The following is a 16,124-nucleotide window of genomic DNA, read 5'->3' as shown; positions in this document are numbered from 1 at the left end:
AAAATGACGGATAATCCGTTTCCTTGGGGATCTTTCTTTGTTTAGTCTAGGCTTCTTCACATGACAGCTTTGTCTGCTGTTCTTCATAGTCACGAAGCCTAGAGACGACTTCTGATTAGAATGAGTACATTAAATCACTCAATAAGTCTGAACATCTATTACCTGCCAGCCTGTTCTGGGCCCTGGGGAAACTGCTCCAAACAGGACAAATCCCTGTCCAGCTTGACTACTTTAGCATTCAAGTTGGGGAGCAGGCAGGAAACAAAGAAGCAAATAAGTAAATAATGTTAGTGCTAAGTGCAGTGAAGAAGAATAAAGCAAATCACTCTTAAGAATAATTTTGTAATTACATTAGACATCTGTGTGTCAATAGTTCCTTAAGGTTTAAAGTACTTTCATTACTGTTATTTAGTCCTCAACACATCCTGTGAGTAGATAGAGCTGATATTATAGCTATTTGCTACCTGAGTAAAGTGAGGCAAAAGAGGTTAACTGATTATCTAAAGCAAATTGGTAAATTTGCAACTGTGTTCTTTTCATTCCAGTGGTTATCTCCAAGATATTCTTTTTTAAAGTAAAATTCGTGCTTTCATGAGAACCTTCGTGCACTATGATGATAAAGATAAAAATAAATCATATGCCATGCAAAACCTCTTTTGTTTTCTAGAGTAATGGAGGAATATGTTATACAATTAAATATGTATTAAGTATGTAAATATTAAAGCCCAGAAATCTTTGGTGTTAAGTAGTGATTCATAGGAGTCTCTGAAACTGGGGGTAAACATTAAGTCTTTCATTAGTAGATAGTAAATATTTGTTAATTGATAACCTTCTTGTGAAATACTGAAAATGAACACAACTATACTTGCCATTGGCCATGTGATCTCCTCAGCTGCCTTCCCCCTACATAAGTTGTCTTCAGAAATCGAATAATGTAATAGATTTAGAAGATTTGAAGTTTCACTAAATGACTTCAGAAATTTTCCTTTTTCTTTTTTCTTTTTGAAAACTTGAGATAAGCTGTTTTGACAAAAATCACAAGTTTTTTAGGGCTAGCTCTTAATTTCTGTTTTTCACTTCCAGATCTGACATGATACCACTTGTCTGAAGATTCTGGCATTGTATGACCTGGCATGCTACTGAATTGATACTAGTAACTAAAGTTTCTTGTCTCACAGTTCATTTTGAAAAAAAATTCTTCCAGTGTGTCTGTGGGTCATATTGAAAATATAGAAAGAACCCCCAAATTTATAATGTGAAATTTTATAGTAAGATAGAAATCAAGTTAAATTTTTGCTTTTATTTTAATGAAAGTTAATGAAACGGATATTTATTTTTATATTTTAGAAGGAGGAAAGAGGACGATTGAAGTATCCATTCCAGGAGCAGAAGCCCCAGAAAGCTCAAAATGCAGTACTATCTCTCCTACCAGTGGGATAAATTCAAGAAGGTAAGGTTACAATGTGAAAATAGTTACTTAAAAAAATCAAGAAAGCGATTAAGTGTATTCTCTTTGGGGGAAAAAAGAAAGTGCATAGTATCTGACTTAGGTTCAGGCAGACTCTGTCTTGTAGAGAAAATAAAGTAATGGGAGAAGAGAATTTCTGGGGGGGAAAAGGAGTGAGGACGAGCTTTAAGTAGAGCAGTGTGGGTTGTTACTAAGAACAAAAATAGGATAGTAGCACATATATGGAGCTCTTGGTAGGTTACGAAATTAGGAGATCACATATGACAGGGTGAGTAACTGAACAGTAGTATTTTTCTCTTTTACAGTAAATGAAACTGAATCTCAGAGAGCTAGCTGATTGGGTGGTTTTTCTAGACGGGTCACGTGGTTGGTAAATGGTGGCACTGAGGATGGACCTGGCTCTTCTGTCAGCACTCTCTGTGCTTACCATGACACTGTGCTGCTGATCCAAGGCTCGTTACTCTTCCACCCCCTGGCCTTTTCCCCCTCACCCCCACACATGCACATGCATTTTTCCCCTTTAATATTAAAAATGTTACAACATGATACTGTCACAATGGATGCCCTCATTATACATTTGTCCAAACCCATAGAGTGTATAACAAAAGCATGAACCCTAATTTAAGCTATGGATTTAATTAATAATAATGTATCAACAGTATCAATTGTAATAAATGATGCAAATGATGCAAGGTGTAGGGGAAACTGGGCAAGGGAGGTGAAGGGTATATTGGAACTCTCTGTACTTTACACTTAATCTTTCTGTAAACCTAAAACTACTCTAAAAAAGAAAGTCTATTATTTAAAAAAAAAAAAGACTTAGGTTGGTAAAAATGTTGTAAATAATTTGGATGTAACTCAGCCAATCTTTTTCAAACTCTTGCCAATCCTGAGATTTGTCATTCTTCTATAATTCAAGGTTAGTAATGGTAGATCACGCTCCCACCCTCTTTTATTTCTCATTTCTCATAAATAGGTCTTCAGGGGCTACTAGTAATTCTTGTTCTCCATTAAACGCCACCTCAGGAAGTGGGCGATTCACTCCTGTTAATCCAAGAGCAAAGGTATGTGATAAAATGTAATTGTGAAATGTGTGTAAGGGTCAGGAGAGTGAGGGTGGAAGGTGGCCGATTTGGTGATTTCCATTATTAATGTGACATGAAATTCTCAGAAGAATTCCTAATTCACCTTTGCTAAAAAAAAAACGAAACAGCCATACAGTTTCTTTTGTGTTCTGGGGTAGCTAAGGAGCAAGGTGAAATTCAATAGGATTTCAACATAGACTGGAAATTACTGGTTTCAGGCAGAGCATTCCTACATGGCACGACATACAGGTGTGCCTTGAAGTAGTAGGTATACCGAGATACTGGTTCCCTCAGTGCTTGCTGTGGCTGTGTGGGACTTGGGATACACAGAGCCCTGGGGCCACTTTCCTTGTCCCTTTACCCCAGTGTGCTGTATCAGAGTGTGCCACTAGTTAGAGAGGTTACGGTGAATCAATGTTGTACATATTCCTCATGTGTTCTGCTTTGTTCTAGATTAGACCAAATAGTGAATGCTTCAGTAAACACTGAGTATTTATAGCCCAAATTAATCGATAGGCTCATATCCCAGTTGCCTAGCACTAGAAGATTTATCCTTTATTGTTTCCTATATCCTAAAAAAGTTATAAATTATTTTATTTAATTTGCCCTTAGTTTCTGGAATTTAGTAACAGATTTAGTTTACTAAGATCAAATACCTTTGTTATTTTAAGAAGTTGCACATACAAGTTGTATAAAACACTGGATTTATCCTTTATTTAAAAATTAGGTTCCCTCAATCAATAAGGAGATATGTTGACCAGGGAATCAGTTATTTGGGAATTTCTCTATTGGAGAATTAAAATTACCAGCAGCAATTTAATTTTCAGTACCATTTGATGGAATAGGATAACATGATTCTGTGTACTTGATCTAAATAATTGTAAACCTGGAATGGGCTTATGTTTCTGATTACTTTCTAAATCCTTTTTGCATCTTTGTTCAACAGATTGAGAAGCAAAACGAAGAAGGCTGGTTTGCTCTTTCTACCCACGTGTCATAAATGAAGTTAGTTGTACAGTTTATTCTTGGTAGCATGTTCTTGAACTTCCATCCCCATATCCCTGCCCCTGCTTGCAAGTTTTCATGTCCCTTTAGATAAAACCTTCAAAGATCTTGTGACTTAGTACTTATGGAACAAAGAATAAAGCAGTTATTTCAGTTTGGACCTTTGCAAATAAATTTCCAACAACTAACCAACGTACAACCTCCTTTGAATAAAATTTTGACTATAGGAAAATTGAAGTTTTATATTCTGATAATTTCATAACTAAGGTTTTTCTAACACAGTTTTACCTTTATCATCTTTATTCAATAGTTTTTTTTCTTTTTGTCTTAGTATATCTTAAATGATGTATTTCTTTTATTTATTTTTTTTCTGAAGAACTAAGTTGCTTTGCATATAGCTTACAATAAAATGGGCTGTGGTAGTTAATGTCTGGCTTTCGGAAAAATTTAACACTCCCTTTGATCTCTTTTTGGGAGGGAAGTCACTGTTGTTCATCACTTTCCCATCAAGTGGAATGTACAGCTTTAAAAAATAGGTGTGGGAACATTTGCTTATATTTACTTACACAGGTAAGAGTGGTTGTATGAATTATAAAATTCTTATATAGTCTTCTAATGTGAAAATGTCATCAATAATGATAGTGCACATCAAATAGATAGTGATCATAGAGCTTATGTTGAAACAGAAATGAGTACAAAAAGTTGCAGTCAACTTTCCCAGCCCTGAATCTACTACACGTTCAAAGTAGTTTTCTTCAAGGCACCTGTTTGGCTCTCAGACACTGGTTTTTATTTTAAAATTACTTTTTAAGTTATTTCTGTCCTTTTGCTGTATGATGAGAATCCTCAGCTTGGAATGGTGGGAGTGGGGTTGGGGAAACACATTGGAACTACTTGGGGAACTTTTTCAGACAACGCTGTCCCTTGTCTTGCAGTTATAAACCACTGTTCTAGGAAGTGGCATATGGGCTTCATCATTATGGTGACAAAAATAAAAATTTTTTCTAGTATCACTGAATGTATTTTCATGAAGTCATCTGACCTCATTTGCATTATTGCAGATTCTTCCATCTGTATTGTACTTTTTGAAACCTGGTATTTAATAAGTACTATCCCTGCCTGGAATATAAAACCATTTTAGTACCATTCCTTCTGTTATTAAATGTCAAGTTATCTGCTTGGTTTGTGAATGAATTCTTTTTTTTTTTTAATTTTTAAAAGTTTTTACTTAAATTCCACTTAGTTAACATGCAGCATAATATTATTTTCAGGTGTACAATATAGTGATTGAACACTTCCATACAGCGCCCTGTGCTCATCACAGCGAGTGCACTCCTTAATCCCCATCCCTTATTTAACCCATCCCCACACCCACCTCCGTGCTGGTAACCATCAGTTTGTTCTCAATAGTAAGCAGTCTGTTTCTTGGTTTGCCTCTTTCTCTTTCTTTTTTGCCTTTGCTCGTTTGTTGTTTCTTAAATTCCACATATGAGTGAGATCATAAGGTATTTGTCTTTCTCAGACTGACTTATTTTGCTTAGCATAATACTCTCTAGTCCATACATGTCATTGCAGATGGCAAGATTCCATGTGAAGGCTTTCTTTTGACATACATTTTTCTTTTTCTTTTCTTTTTTTTGTGTTTATTTATTTTTGAGAGAGAGAGAGTGTCAGCAGGGAGGGGCAGAGAGAGAGGGAGACACAGAATCCGAAGCAGGCTCCAGGCTCCAAGCTGTCAGCACAGAGCGCAACGCGGGGTTTGAACCCACAAACCATGAGATCATGACCTGAGCCAAAGTCAGACATTTAACTGACTGAGCCATCCAGGTGCCTCTGGCATACATTTTTCTTAATATTCTTCAACTGGTTGGCTCTTTACTTTTTTCCTTTATAACTCTTTAAGCTTCAAAAGCCATGCTTTTCAACTTGGGGAGCACTGAAAAAAGACCAAACTGACTACCTGGGGAGTGAGTCCTTGGCATGACATTTTAAAAAACTGCTTAAGATGATTTAATGTGCAGCCAGAGTTGAGAACCAGTGCTCACAAACCTCCACAGGTTTGTGGAGCTCACATTGAAGTATCTGTCCTGCTAATATTTGTTTTTGTTGATAAAATACAAAAGTAGATTGAAAATACTCCAATAATAACAGATACAGAGAAAAGAGCTTTATTAGGCTTTCTAAAGCAGTGCTTCTCAACTTTGGCCACCATTCATCACTGAGGAAACTTCTAAAATTCCCACTGCCCAACTCTCACTCCAGACCAGTTAACTTATACTCTGGGGGCAGGACACAAGCATCAGCATTTTGAGAAACCTCCTCAGATGATTCCAGTGTATAGCCAAGCCTGGGAAACATTATAAAGATTTGTCATCCCTAAATCATAAAGTGGTGCATGTTTGGTTTTAATTAACACTACCTTGTGCCCTCTTTATTAGCTTTCAGAGCCAGCTGCACCTGTATGAACCCTGACCAGCACCATCAGTAGGATCACCAGGGGTACTTGTTAGAGATGAAAATTCCTGAGCCCTACCCCAGACCTATGGATCGGAAACTCTGTTTCTGTTTTAATAAGCCCCTCCTGTCATCCTGATGCATGCTCAAATTTGGGAACCATTGGATCTATGGCATCACAAAGCGTGTACTCTGCTATATTTGATGATTTGTATTTACTTTTACAGTTCAAACTCAGAGTACTTGTATTGCTTATATATAGATTCATGTTTTTGGTCAACACATGACTTCTCTAGAATGCCCCAGAAAGCTGCTAAGCATTTGCTAAACTTGAGTAAAATTGTCCATTTTCCGTATTACAGCTTGGGAGAGAAACTAGATTGATAATCAAATCCACAGTTAATGATATAATCATTCCTATAGTATATAGTGGAATTCTTTAAGTTAGCAGAATTTAATAATAGTTTATGGTTTACTAAATGCCAGATAGTGTTTTAGCCACTCTTCATGATTTTATGACACCTTTATGAGGTAGATCCCATTATCCTTACTTTGCAGATGAAGAAACTGAGGTATGAGAAGTACCCTCTCAAGGTCACACAGCTTGGGAATGGTGGCCCTGGGATGGGACATAGGAAGTCTTTCTACACAGCCTAGGCCGTGCTGCCATCTTACAGTGAATATGGTGTTGGAAACCCCATAATAGCAATAGCTATCTTTATAGAGTTGTAATTGTGGTGGGCACGGTGCTGAGCTAAAAGTAGCTCCATTATTTCAATAAAACTGTGAGTTAGAGGTGTTTGAATGCCACCCACCTCCCCATTCCAGACGAGGAAATTGAGCCCCAGAGGTGAAGTAAGTTGCCTAATGTCGGAATGTATGAGGTAAAGCCACGACTTGAGGCTCTTTTGAAAAAAATTACTGGACTTCTCCTACTTACGAGAAATAGCTAATTTAGCACAGTGGCTAAGTCTGCAAGTATTGCAAGCAGAAAGCTTGGATCCAAGTGCCATTTCTGCCAGTTGGGCTGTGTCCCTGGGCAAATTAATCTCATTTTTCCCATTTGAGAGTCAGACATGATATGTCTTCTAGGATTGTGAGGAGTAAGTGAGGTGAGTATATGTAAATATGTTAAGAACAGAGCCCGACTCACGATAAGCATTCAGTAATGATGACTGCCAGTTTTTTGGTATACAAAAAAATACACTATTTTCTCTGTGCTTCCAGATTTTTAAAGATGTTAAATAGTGAATTTATAGTGGTTTTCTCAGATTAACAATTGGACCCAGTGCTTTAAATTTAGAGTTTATTTCACCTGAAAAGATATTTGGAAGTTGAAAGAAAACATGTTGAGAATTTTATTTGAAAATGTAACTAATAAGCTGTTTAATTTTTTCCTGTTTTCTGGCTTTTCAGACACCCTGCATATGCCATTTATAATTAAGAGCAAAGATAATGATCCTTTTTTTTTTTTTTTTTTTTTTAAGTCAGGAGACTTTAAGTCAAGAATAATTGACTAAAGAAAACATTTCAATATTACCAACAAATGCATGGTATAAAGGTTTTGGAAAATTGTTGTGTAACATTATGGAAAACAATAAACAAAAATAGAATATAGCCTTTTAAAATAAACTATTGAGAAATAATTTATATGCAATAAACTACATCCATTTAAAGAGAATAATTCATTGACTTTTGGCAGACAAAACAACCACAAGACACATTTCTTTCATGTCTAGAAGATTCCTCCTGTCTCTGCAGTGCGCCCCACCGTTTGCTCCAGCCTTGGGCAACCACTGATGTGCTTTTTGTCATCATAGATTGGTTTACATTTTATCTAAGTGGAATCATAATTGCACTATTTTGTGTCTGGCTTCTTTCACTCACTATTGAGATTCATTCATGTGTGTGTCAGTTTCTTCCTTTTTACTTCTGAGTAGTATTCCATTGTATGAATGTTTATCCATTCACCTGTCAATGGCCATTGGCTTTCTTTCCAATTTTTGGCCATTGTGAATATAGCTGCTATGGACATTTACATTCAAGGCTTTGTATGGACATAAATTTTTGTTCCCTTGGGTAAATACCTTGGACATGGAATGGCTTGGTATATATTTAACTTTTAAAGAAACTACCTTACAGTTTTCCAAAGCGTTGTGCCTTATTACATTCTTACCAGCAGGGCATGAGAGTTACAGTATCTACACATCTCCCACGTTCGGTGCTGGCAGTTTTTGAAAATTTACCCATTCTGGTAGGTGTGGTGTATATGCATTGTGGTGTGCATCTCCCCGAGGACTACTGTGAAGCATGTTACCATATGTTTACTGGCCATTCATACCGCTGATACGATGAAGTAGTCAAAGTCCTTTGCCCATTTGAAAAATTAACTTGTCGGGTTTGTTTTCTTATTCAATTATAAGAATCCTTTATTCTGGATACAAAGTCCTTTGTCACTTATTGCAATATTGTAGCCGTTTTAATTAAATTCCAGTTAACATACAGTTTATTAGTTTCCGGTGTGCAATGTAGCCATTTTAAAATGATATTTGTAACCAGTGACTTTAGGTACTTAAAATTCAATACTGAGCGCTGCCTGTACCACAGACCGGCTGAAGAGCAAACTGCTAAACCGAGATCTGTCAAGGTAGCCCTATACTTTGTGTGCCCAGCGTCAGGAGGCCAAGGATCCCACAACATACAATCTGTTACCGTAAAAGCCAACAGAGATAACAGCAGAAAATAAACAACTACTAAATAAGCCTTGCGATGTAGCTTTGCGGATGATAGTGCGCAATCAGGGCTCCTTTGGACCATTTCTTTTTCTTTTCTTTTTTTATTCCTGGGCAGATATCTAAGAAAGTATTCAAAAGTCACTTCGTTTATCAATATACCATTCTTAGGATAATTATAATATAAACTGTATATAAAATTAAAAATGGGATGATAAACTCATAGAATGTTGGGCTTTTCTGTTTGTCTCCAACTTGGGTCATGTGGCACGAAACAGCTGGGACCAAAGGGCGAGTGACATTGAGGGTCCCAGTGGCACCGCCGCGGGATCTCCCAGAAAACCAGCTCCCGGTGGCGCATGCGCCTCGTGGCCACTCGGCTCCGCCCGCCGGGAGGCGAGGCTTCGTTGCCGTGGTGACCTCTGTAAACGGAGACCCGGGGCTGACGCCGGGACTAGAAATGCGTGGCGGCTGTCGGTGCCTTGGGTAAGTTTGGAGCCTGGCAGCAAGGCAGTTCCCGCGAACTCGTCCTCAAATCTGTTAGGGAGTCAGGGAGCAGCTGAGCCTACTAGGGTTTCTCTTAGACTGAGCCAGCGTTGTCCAGGCTTGCTGAGACGTAGTCCTTCGTCCTTGCTACGATCCGTTCAACAAACATTGAAACGGCTAGTATTGGCAGGCATGGAGCTAGACACTGTGGGTACAAAGTGGACACGGTTCCTGCCTGCAAGGAACTCCTAATCCGGCTGGGGCGGAAGACAGCAGACCCAGGAGTGCCAGTTAGACCGGGCTAAGCCCAGGCTCCAGAAGCAAGGAGTCTGGTGGGAAAGTGCCTGGGTTCTGGGGTCACGCAAACCAGCCCACACCACACTTAACTGTGTGACACTCGGCACATGGACCCCTCAGCGCTTCAGCTTTCTACTCTCTGAAAAGGAAGATGATAATGCTTATTTCATGGGGTTCTTGTTACAACTAGATAGGATATTACAGGTAAAGTGAGTAGCACATTCATGGCATGTAGTTGGTACAGAGTAAATACTTGTTGCATACAAGTAGATATAGTAGCATATGAGTAAGTATTCAGTGTGTCTGGTCAATTGTGAGTTGTCCCAGATGGCTACTAAGACTTTTGAGAAGGAGAAGGAGCTAAGGAGGGACCAGGAAAGGGGAAAGTGACAGGCGATGAGCTGCAGACCTGAAGATGAGGGACCGTTGTGCCATGCCAAGGAATCTGAGTTCTTATTCTGTGGCAGTGAAGAGCCATTAAAGGTTCCAAACAGGAAGAGTAGCACACTAAAAGCTGTGTTTTGAAACTACAAGAGGCAGGTAGAAATGGAGTAGAGAAGAGAGAGAGAGACAAGGTATGAGACTGCGGTAATGGAAGAGGTGAGACAGCATAACCAGAGTAGGGTACTGGCAGTGGGAATAGAAGGGAGAGGGTGAATTCAAAAGGCTTAATAACTGTTTACTTGGCAACAGAACATCGAAACCAACTGCATGAGTTGAGTGAGAGGGAAGACTTCAAAGAGTAACTGCTCTGCTTTCTCATCTGTAAATTGCACTTAACTCATAGAGTTGTTTTGAGAAACATGTGAAACAGTATGTGCTGAATCCTTAGGACGGTGCTTGACACATGGTAATCATTCAGAAAACATGGGCTATCATTATTCTTTCCACAGTGGTATTTCACATTGTAAAGTAAAAACTGAGCATCTGTTTTATATGACAACCTCTGAGTCTTAACATGGCCAGCTCTGGCACGCTGCTGCGGAGTGTTTGAGCTGGTGAGACTGAAGACTGACCCTAGAATGTGGTGGATGAATCCAAGTAGTGCCATCTTGGGGACCATTCTCTCTGGTTTCCAGCCAACCTCCTTCTAACAACACATGCCTTTGCACCACTGTGTAACCATGACTCTTTTTTTTCTTTCTACTTCCTCAGGATTGTCTCAAAACTTGACAGTATACTCAATGAGTTGGTTAACAGAATGAGTCATAGGCTGGATCAATGACCCTGAGTGTAATAAAAGAAGATTTAAGATAGTTCTGCAAGTAGACTCCTAAACCTAGCTACTTCAGTTTTACGAGATGGGATATGGCTGAGAACACACAAATACGGTGTAGTCATTCTGGTTGGTTACAAGCTGATTATGATGAGTCAGTATATGATGAACCTACCACCTCCCCACCCCAAAAAGATAATGTAATATCAGGCTGCCTTAAAGGAATACAACATTACCACCAGATAAAGTAATAGTTTATCTCTTTTGGAAAATGCCTGGATCCTTCAAAGAAGATACAAAATTGGGAGGGATATTTAATGCATTGGGAAGTAACTTCCTGAGCTATAAGGATGCTGAAAAGAGTTGAAACCAGGTTAGTGAGGAATAATTGAAAGAATTGGGATGCTTTAGCTGGAAATGAGAGGGTCTAGGGAGACAAGTAAAGTTGCTACAATTATTGGTTATGGTACACAGGAACACTTGTATGTGTCCCCAGAAGAACAAGGAGCAAATGGATCTAAATTGCAGGGAGGCAGATTTCAGGTGAGTATAAAATGAACTAAGAACTGGAACTGAGCATTAACCTGCTTACCTGAAATGTTTAAATTGAAGCTGACTGATCATGTTCCTTCATTTTTCCTTTATTCAGGAATGAATACATTTATCCCTTCAATCATTTTATATACTGAGTACCTATGTGCCAGGCACCACTGTTCTTTTTTTTTTTTTTAAAGTTTTTATTTAGTTTTGAAGGAGAGAGAGACAGAGCATGAGCCGGGGAGGAGCAGAGAGAGAGGGAGACATAGAATTTGAAGCAGGCTCCAGGCTCTGAGCTGCCAGCACAGAGCCCGACGCGGGGCTCGAACTCACGAACCGTGAGATCATGACCTGAGCCGAAGTCGGACACTCAGGATGCTCAACCGACTGAGCCACCCAGGTGCCCCCAGGCACCACTGTTCTTAAAACTCTACTGTATTAACTCAATGAGGTCTCAGGACAACCTTATGAAGTAGGTACTAAACTTTGCAGATGAAAATACCAAGGCACAGAGAAGTTAAATACCTGTTGAACACCTCACAGGAGGAGTAAGAGGAGAGCCAGGCTGTAAGCACAGTCAGACTGTAGCCAATTCTCAGCCTGGCCAATACACCAACCTACTTTTCTAATGGTACTGAGCTTGATGTTGTAGATGTGTGATTCTCACGAGTGGGAGGTTGGACTAGATAAGACCTCTTTCAACTCTGAAGATTTCGTGGTCACCTTTATTGAGCCCTGGCTGTATTAGAGGGAATTTGTAGTAATTATGGTAAAAACAACTACGATTTTTGAGTACCTACTATGTGCTTTATATGAACCCCTTGTCCTTAACCCAGGTTCTTCTCTTTGGTTACACAAAAGAATTACATAGGGAGTGAGACCTTGAGAATGCCATGCTGTGAAAGTTTTCCGAAGTGATTCTAAAGTGCAGCCAGAGTTGAGAACTATAGGTATAAAAGATCTCATTTAATACTTAGAATGACTCTGCCAGGCAACCCCACAGTCCCCATTTTACATATAAAAGGACTAAGGGTTAAGCGATGCTGGGGACTTGGCCCTTGGCCAAGCTAACCTATACCCTTGGCCAAACTAGGATGTGGACCCAAGCCTTTCTGGCTCCAAAGCCTCATCAGGTTACAGTACAACTTCCCAATCCCTTTATTATAAACAACCCAAACCTAACCTAAGAAACAAATAAAAACCACCTTATTCCATCTCAGCATTTACACTGCTAATCTCCACATCAGGACCCTACTCAGTTGCCTTTTACAGGTTCTTCAGCCACCCTTTCTGAAACAACAACAACAAAAACTAAGAAAGGATCTCAAATAGTTTAATTTTTTGTCCAGTATTGTTAGTTCAGAACACTGGGAAAATTGCTTGGCTTCCAGTATTTTCTTCCATACTGTAGACAACTTGATATTAACTGTGTTTCTGATATTAAAATTTATTGCTTGGTAATGTTAACCACTTGAGGAGTATATTGTTTGTAACAGAATAGGATAAAGAGTGTACTTTTGTCTTGATACCAATTTACCTTTGATTGTGGTTTAAATCCTTTGTTTACAGAGTGATGTTACCATGATTGTTACTGTATCTGTTACCATAATTGTTTACTATAATTGTTTCTTTCCCACTTTATAATTAACTTGTAAGTAAATTTATTAGGTCTTATAAGCTCTTTATTAGAATATATGTATCCAGGTAATGTTCAGTTACAGTATGGTAAAAATAAATGTATTTAGAAAAAAGAAGACTCAGAAAATGATCTCATGAAGCTTTTATTGGTAGGAAGCAGAAAACTATGATATTTGTTTATTTATTTGCTTAAATTTTTAAAAAGTTTCTTTATTTTGAGAGAGTAAGCAAGTGGGGGAGGAGCAGAGAGAGAGAGAGAGAGAGAGAATCCCAAGTAGGCATCTCACTGACAGTGTGGAGCCCGATGTGGGGCTTGATCTCATGAACCGTGAAGTCATGACCTGAGCCGAAACCAAGAGTTGGATGTTTAACCAATTAAGCCACCCAAGCGCCCCCAAAACTATGAGATTTAAGTCATTGAGAAGTACATGACCTACCACTGCTGGCTTTGAAGGGGGCCATGAGCCACGTGGCCTCTGGAAGCTTAGAAAAACTCCTAGCCTATAGTCAACAAGGAAACAGGGACTTTAGTCCTACAACCATATGGAACTGAATTCTGCCAACAACCTAAATAAGCCTAGAAATAGATTTTCCCCAGAGCCTTCAGAAATGAAGGCAGCTCCGCCAACACTTTGTTTTTGATCTTGTGAGACTCTGGGAAGCAGCGAACTGTGCCTAGATTTCTGACCCCCAAAAGTGTGAGGTAAGAAATGGGTGTTATTTTAAGCTGCTAACTTTGTATGGTGGCAATAGGAAACCAGAGAAGTACCTGTTTATAGACTGAAATGTTATTGAAATTTGCAGACTAAAAGTTATCTTTTGGTTCTTAATTGACTAGCAACAATAGAATATCAGTTTACTTTTGTCAGTAAACCCAATGACTGCTTTGCTCCACTTATTTGGAGCCTGCATCACATGGCAACTTAGAGGATAGTTTATTTTCATTGAAATAATTTAAATGTTGTTTTTTTTTTTTTATCAAGGATATCTTTAGCTATAGTCAGCCTTCATTCAGGACTTTCAGACCATCCTCTTTCTAGTCAGCCTCGGATCTGGAGCAGTGGTTTAGAGAAGTGTATTCGAAGACTGTCATAAAAGAGAATTGTCAACTTTTTCTTAGATTGTAAAGTATTTAAGGTCAAGGGCTCTATATTGCTCATTTTTGTATCCTCCGCAGTGACTAGAATACCATTTGCATATAAATGTGCTTAGTAGTTTCAAGAATTGAATTGATTTACAGTATGAAGAACCTTGAAATGGAGGGAGAAAATGGCATTTAGGTATGTTTGTAGCTACTACCTAAAGAAATTTACTCAAGGTGTATGATAATCTGCAACCAAGCTGCAATAACCAATATGACCTTGCCATATCAATTTTTAAAAATTCTTTATTATAATTAAATATTTATTTTCAAATCATCAACTTGTATAAATGTAGAAAGCAGTCTGCATATCCAATCTGGAAGGGAAGGGAAATTCACTGGATCATTGAATTTGGATTTTAAAGATCTTGCTATGTAAAATGTTTCTATCATTTGATTCCTACACACCTCCCAACCCCAGTAGGCTTGTGTTTCACAATCAGGTGAGAGGAAGGAAGGAAGAAAAGGAAGAAGGAAGAAAGAAGAAAGGGAGAACAACTTAAAAAAAAAAAAGGAACACACGACATACTTTTTGAAAAGTAAAACGTCATCTTAATAACCCAGAAAAATGGCTCCAAAGTACTAAACACAAAATTTAATAACATAAGTGTCATTTTAAGACCTATCTTTCTTGATAATAGCTTTTAAGGAAAACATTTAGACCCTGCTCTATTGTCCCCCAAATCAAGACAGGGCATCATTATGATGTCACTGCCGAAAACAGATGGAATGACCCCCAAGGTCCAAAGGAAGAGAGGTGGGGTTCATACTGCACTCTCAGCTGACCATGTGGTGTGTATCCTATCTGCTCTGGGCATCCAGTCTTTTTTCAGAGACCAGGAAGGGATAAAGATGCACTAGTTCAGTTAATTTTCATAGCAGTCTTGTAAGCCTTGTAAGTTGTTTCTTCTTCGTTATCATTTACAATTGAGGAATTAACGTAAAGGATTATTAACTAGTAATATGGCAAAACTGAGATTCAAACCTGAAATGAACCACAAAATCTGATTCAAATAGAGCTGCCAGCCATGCCATAACAGAATGTTGAGGAAATATGTGATGTTTAGTGTGGAGAAGCGAAGACCTTAGAAGGAAGATAGAGCAGTTGCTTTCAAAGACGTAAAGAAGTGCAACTGAGAGAGCACAGGGAAAACCTGCTTTGCCACTCCCCTCCTTAAAACCTTAAGGTGGCTTTCAGTTGCTATAGAAATAAGTTCTAAACTTCTTAGCAAAACTTAGAGATAGTTCTACAATCTGCTACCGACTTCCTCCTCACCGTCCATTTCACTCTCCCACTCTACAACAGATTGCTTTCAGCCCTTCACAGACACAACCCTCTTTCTGAACTTCCCCCTGCCTAAAACACTCTTTCCAATCTATGCCTGATCAACCTTTACTCACCACCTCCTCCTTAACCCCAGGACATGATTTAATCATCTGGCTAGGCATGCCTACAGGACCCTATTCTTTCCTTTTTGTAACACTGATTGCATTTTAATTGCTCATTTAATATCTTTCTTTCTAAACAACAAGTTCCACAAAGTTAGGAATCACATCTCTAGTTCAGTACTGTAATTTAGTGCCTACTGTAAGACTTGATACATAGCAGGTGCCCTGAACAAATATTTTTTAATTGAAATTAATTAGTAACACCAAGGGGATTAAATGATGGGAAGAGGAAATGGAGGGATGAGCCAAAAAAACAAAAACAAAAACAAAAACAAAAACAAAAAAACCAAAACAGGTGGCAGAGGTTTAACTTTAATGATGGAATATTCTGAGGAAACATGGACTGGCGTGACATTTCACTGTGGACTTCTGAAAAACCAGAGGGAAGCATGGTAAGTTTGCCTAGAGAAAGGGACTAGCTGACTATATTCTGCCATTCTGCAGGTCTCTGCTGGCTGCTCTCCGTCCTGCTGGTGAAGTCATCTCAGATACTGTGCATACATAGTGATCAACACACATGGTATTTGGTGCTTGTGGAATTTGTTAGGTGAGAAATATCTGTAAAGGACTTTTATTTTATAGCTGTGTCCCTTTCTTTTTCTCAATTTTGTGCTTA

At 38.6% G+C, this 16,124-nt stretch overlaps 2 protein-coding genes across 14 annotated transcripts in view; both read left to right on the top strand.

The window, feature by feature from the left end:
- The window catches only part of SPICE1 (spindle and centriole associated protein 1), a 65,471-nt gene extending 61,681 nt beyond the window's left edge, over positions 1-3,790 (top strand). For 9 of the 12 annotated variants that reach the window (XM_019448393.2, XM_053903345.1, XM_019448395.2 and 6 more), the window contains 3 exons: positions 1,348-1,450; positions 2,445-2,532; positions 3,500-3,790. In XM_019448393.2, the coding sequence (XP_019303938.2) occupies positions 1,348-1,450; positions 2,445-2,532; positions 3,500-3,553 (245 nt within the window). In that variant the 3' untranslated portion in view covers positions 3,554-3,790. The other 3 variants (XR_008422454.1, XR_008422453.1, XM_053903346.1) reach the window with 3 other exon arrangements.
- Positions 3,791-9,104: 5,314 nt separating this feature from the next.
- The window catches only part of CFAP44 (cilia and flagella associated protein 44), a 151,576-nt gene continuing 144,556 nt past the window's right edge, over positions 9,105-16,124 (top strand). The window contains exons 1-2 of one of the 2 annotated variants that reach the window (XM_019448383.2): positions 9,139-9,230; positions 15,953-16,028. The gene's annotated coding sequence lies outside the window, so the exon portion shown is untranslated. Of the gene's footprint in view, positions 9,231-15,952; positions 16,029-16,124 lie in introns of both variants that reach the window. The other variant, XM_019448382.2, reaches the window with a different exon arrangement.

The sequence above is a fragment of the Panthera pardus genome, unplaced genomic scaffold (genome assembly GCF_024362965.1).
Source record: "Panthera pardus isolate Hobbes unplaced genomic scaffold, ASM2436296v1 HiC_scaffold_16, whole genome shotgun sequence".
Classification (NCBI taxonomy): domain Eukaryota; kingdom Metazoa; phylum Chordata; class Mammalia; order Carnivora; family Felidae; genus Panthera; species Panthera pardus.
Note: the sequence above shows the minus strand (reverse complement) of the source record. Positions and strands in the feature narration are given on the sequence as shown.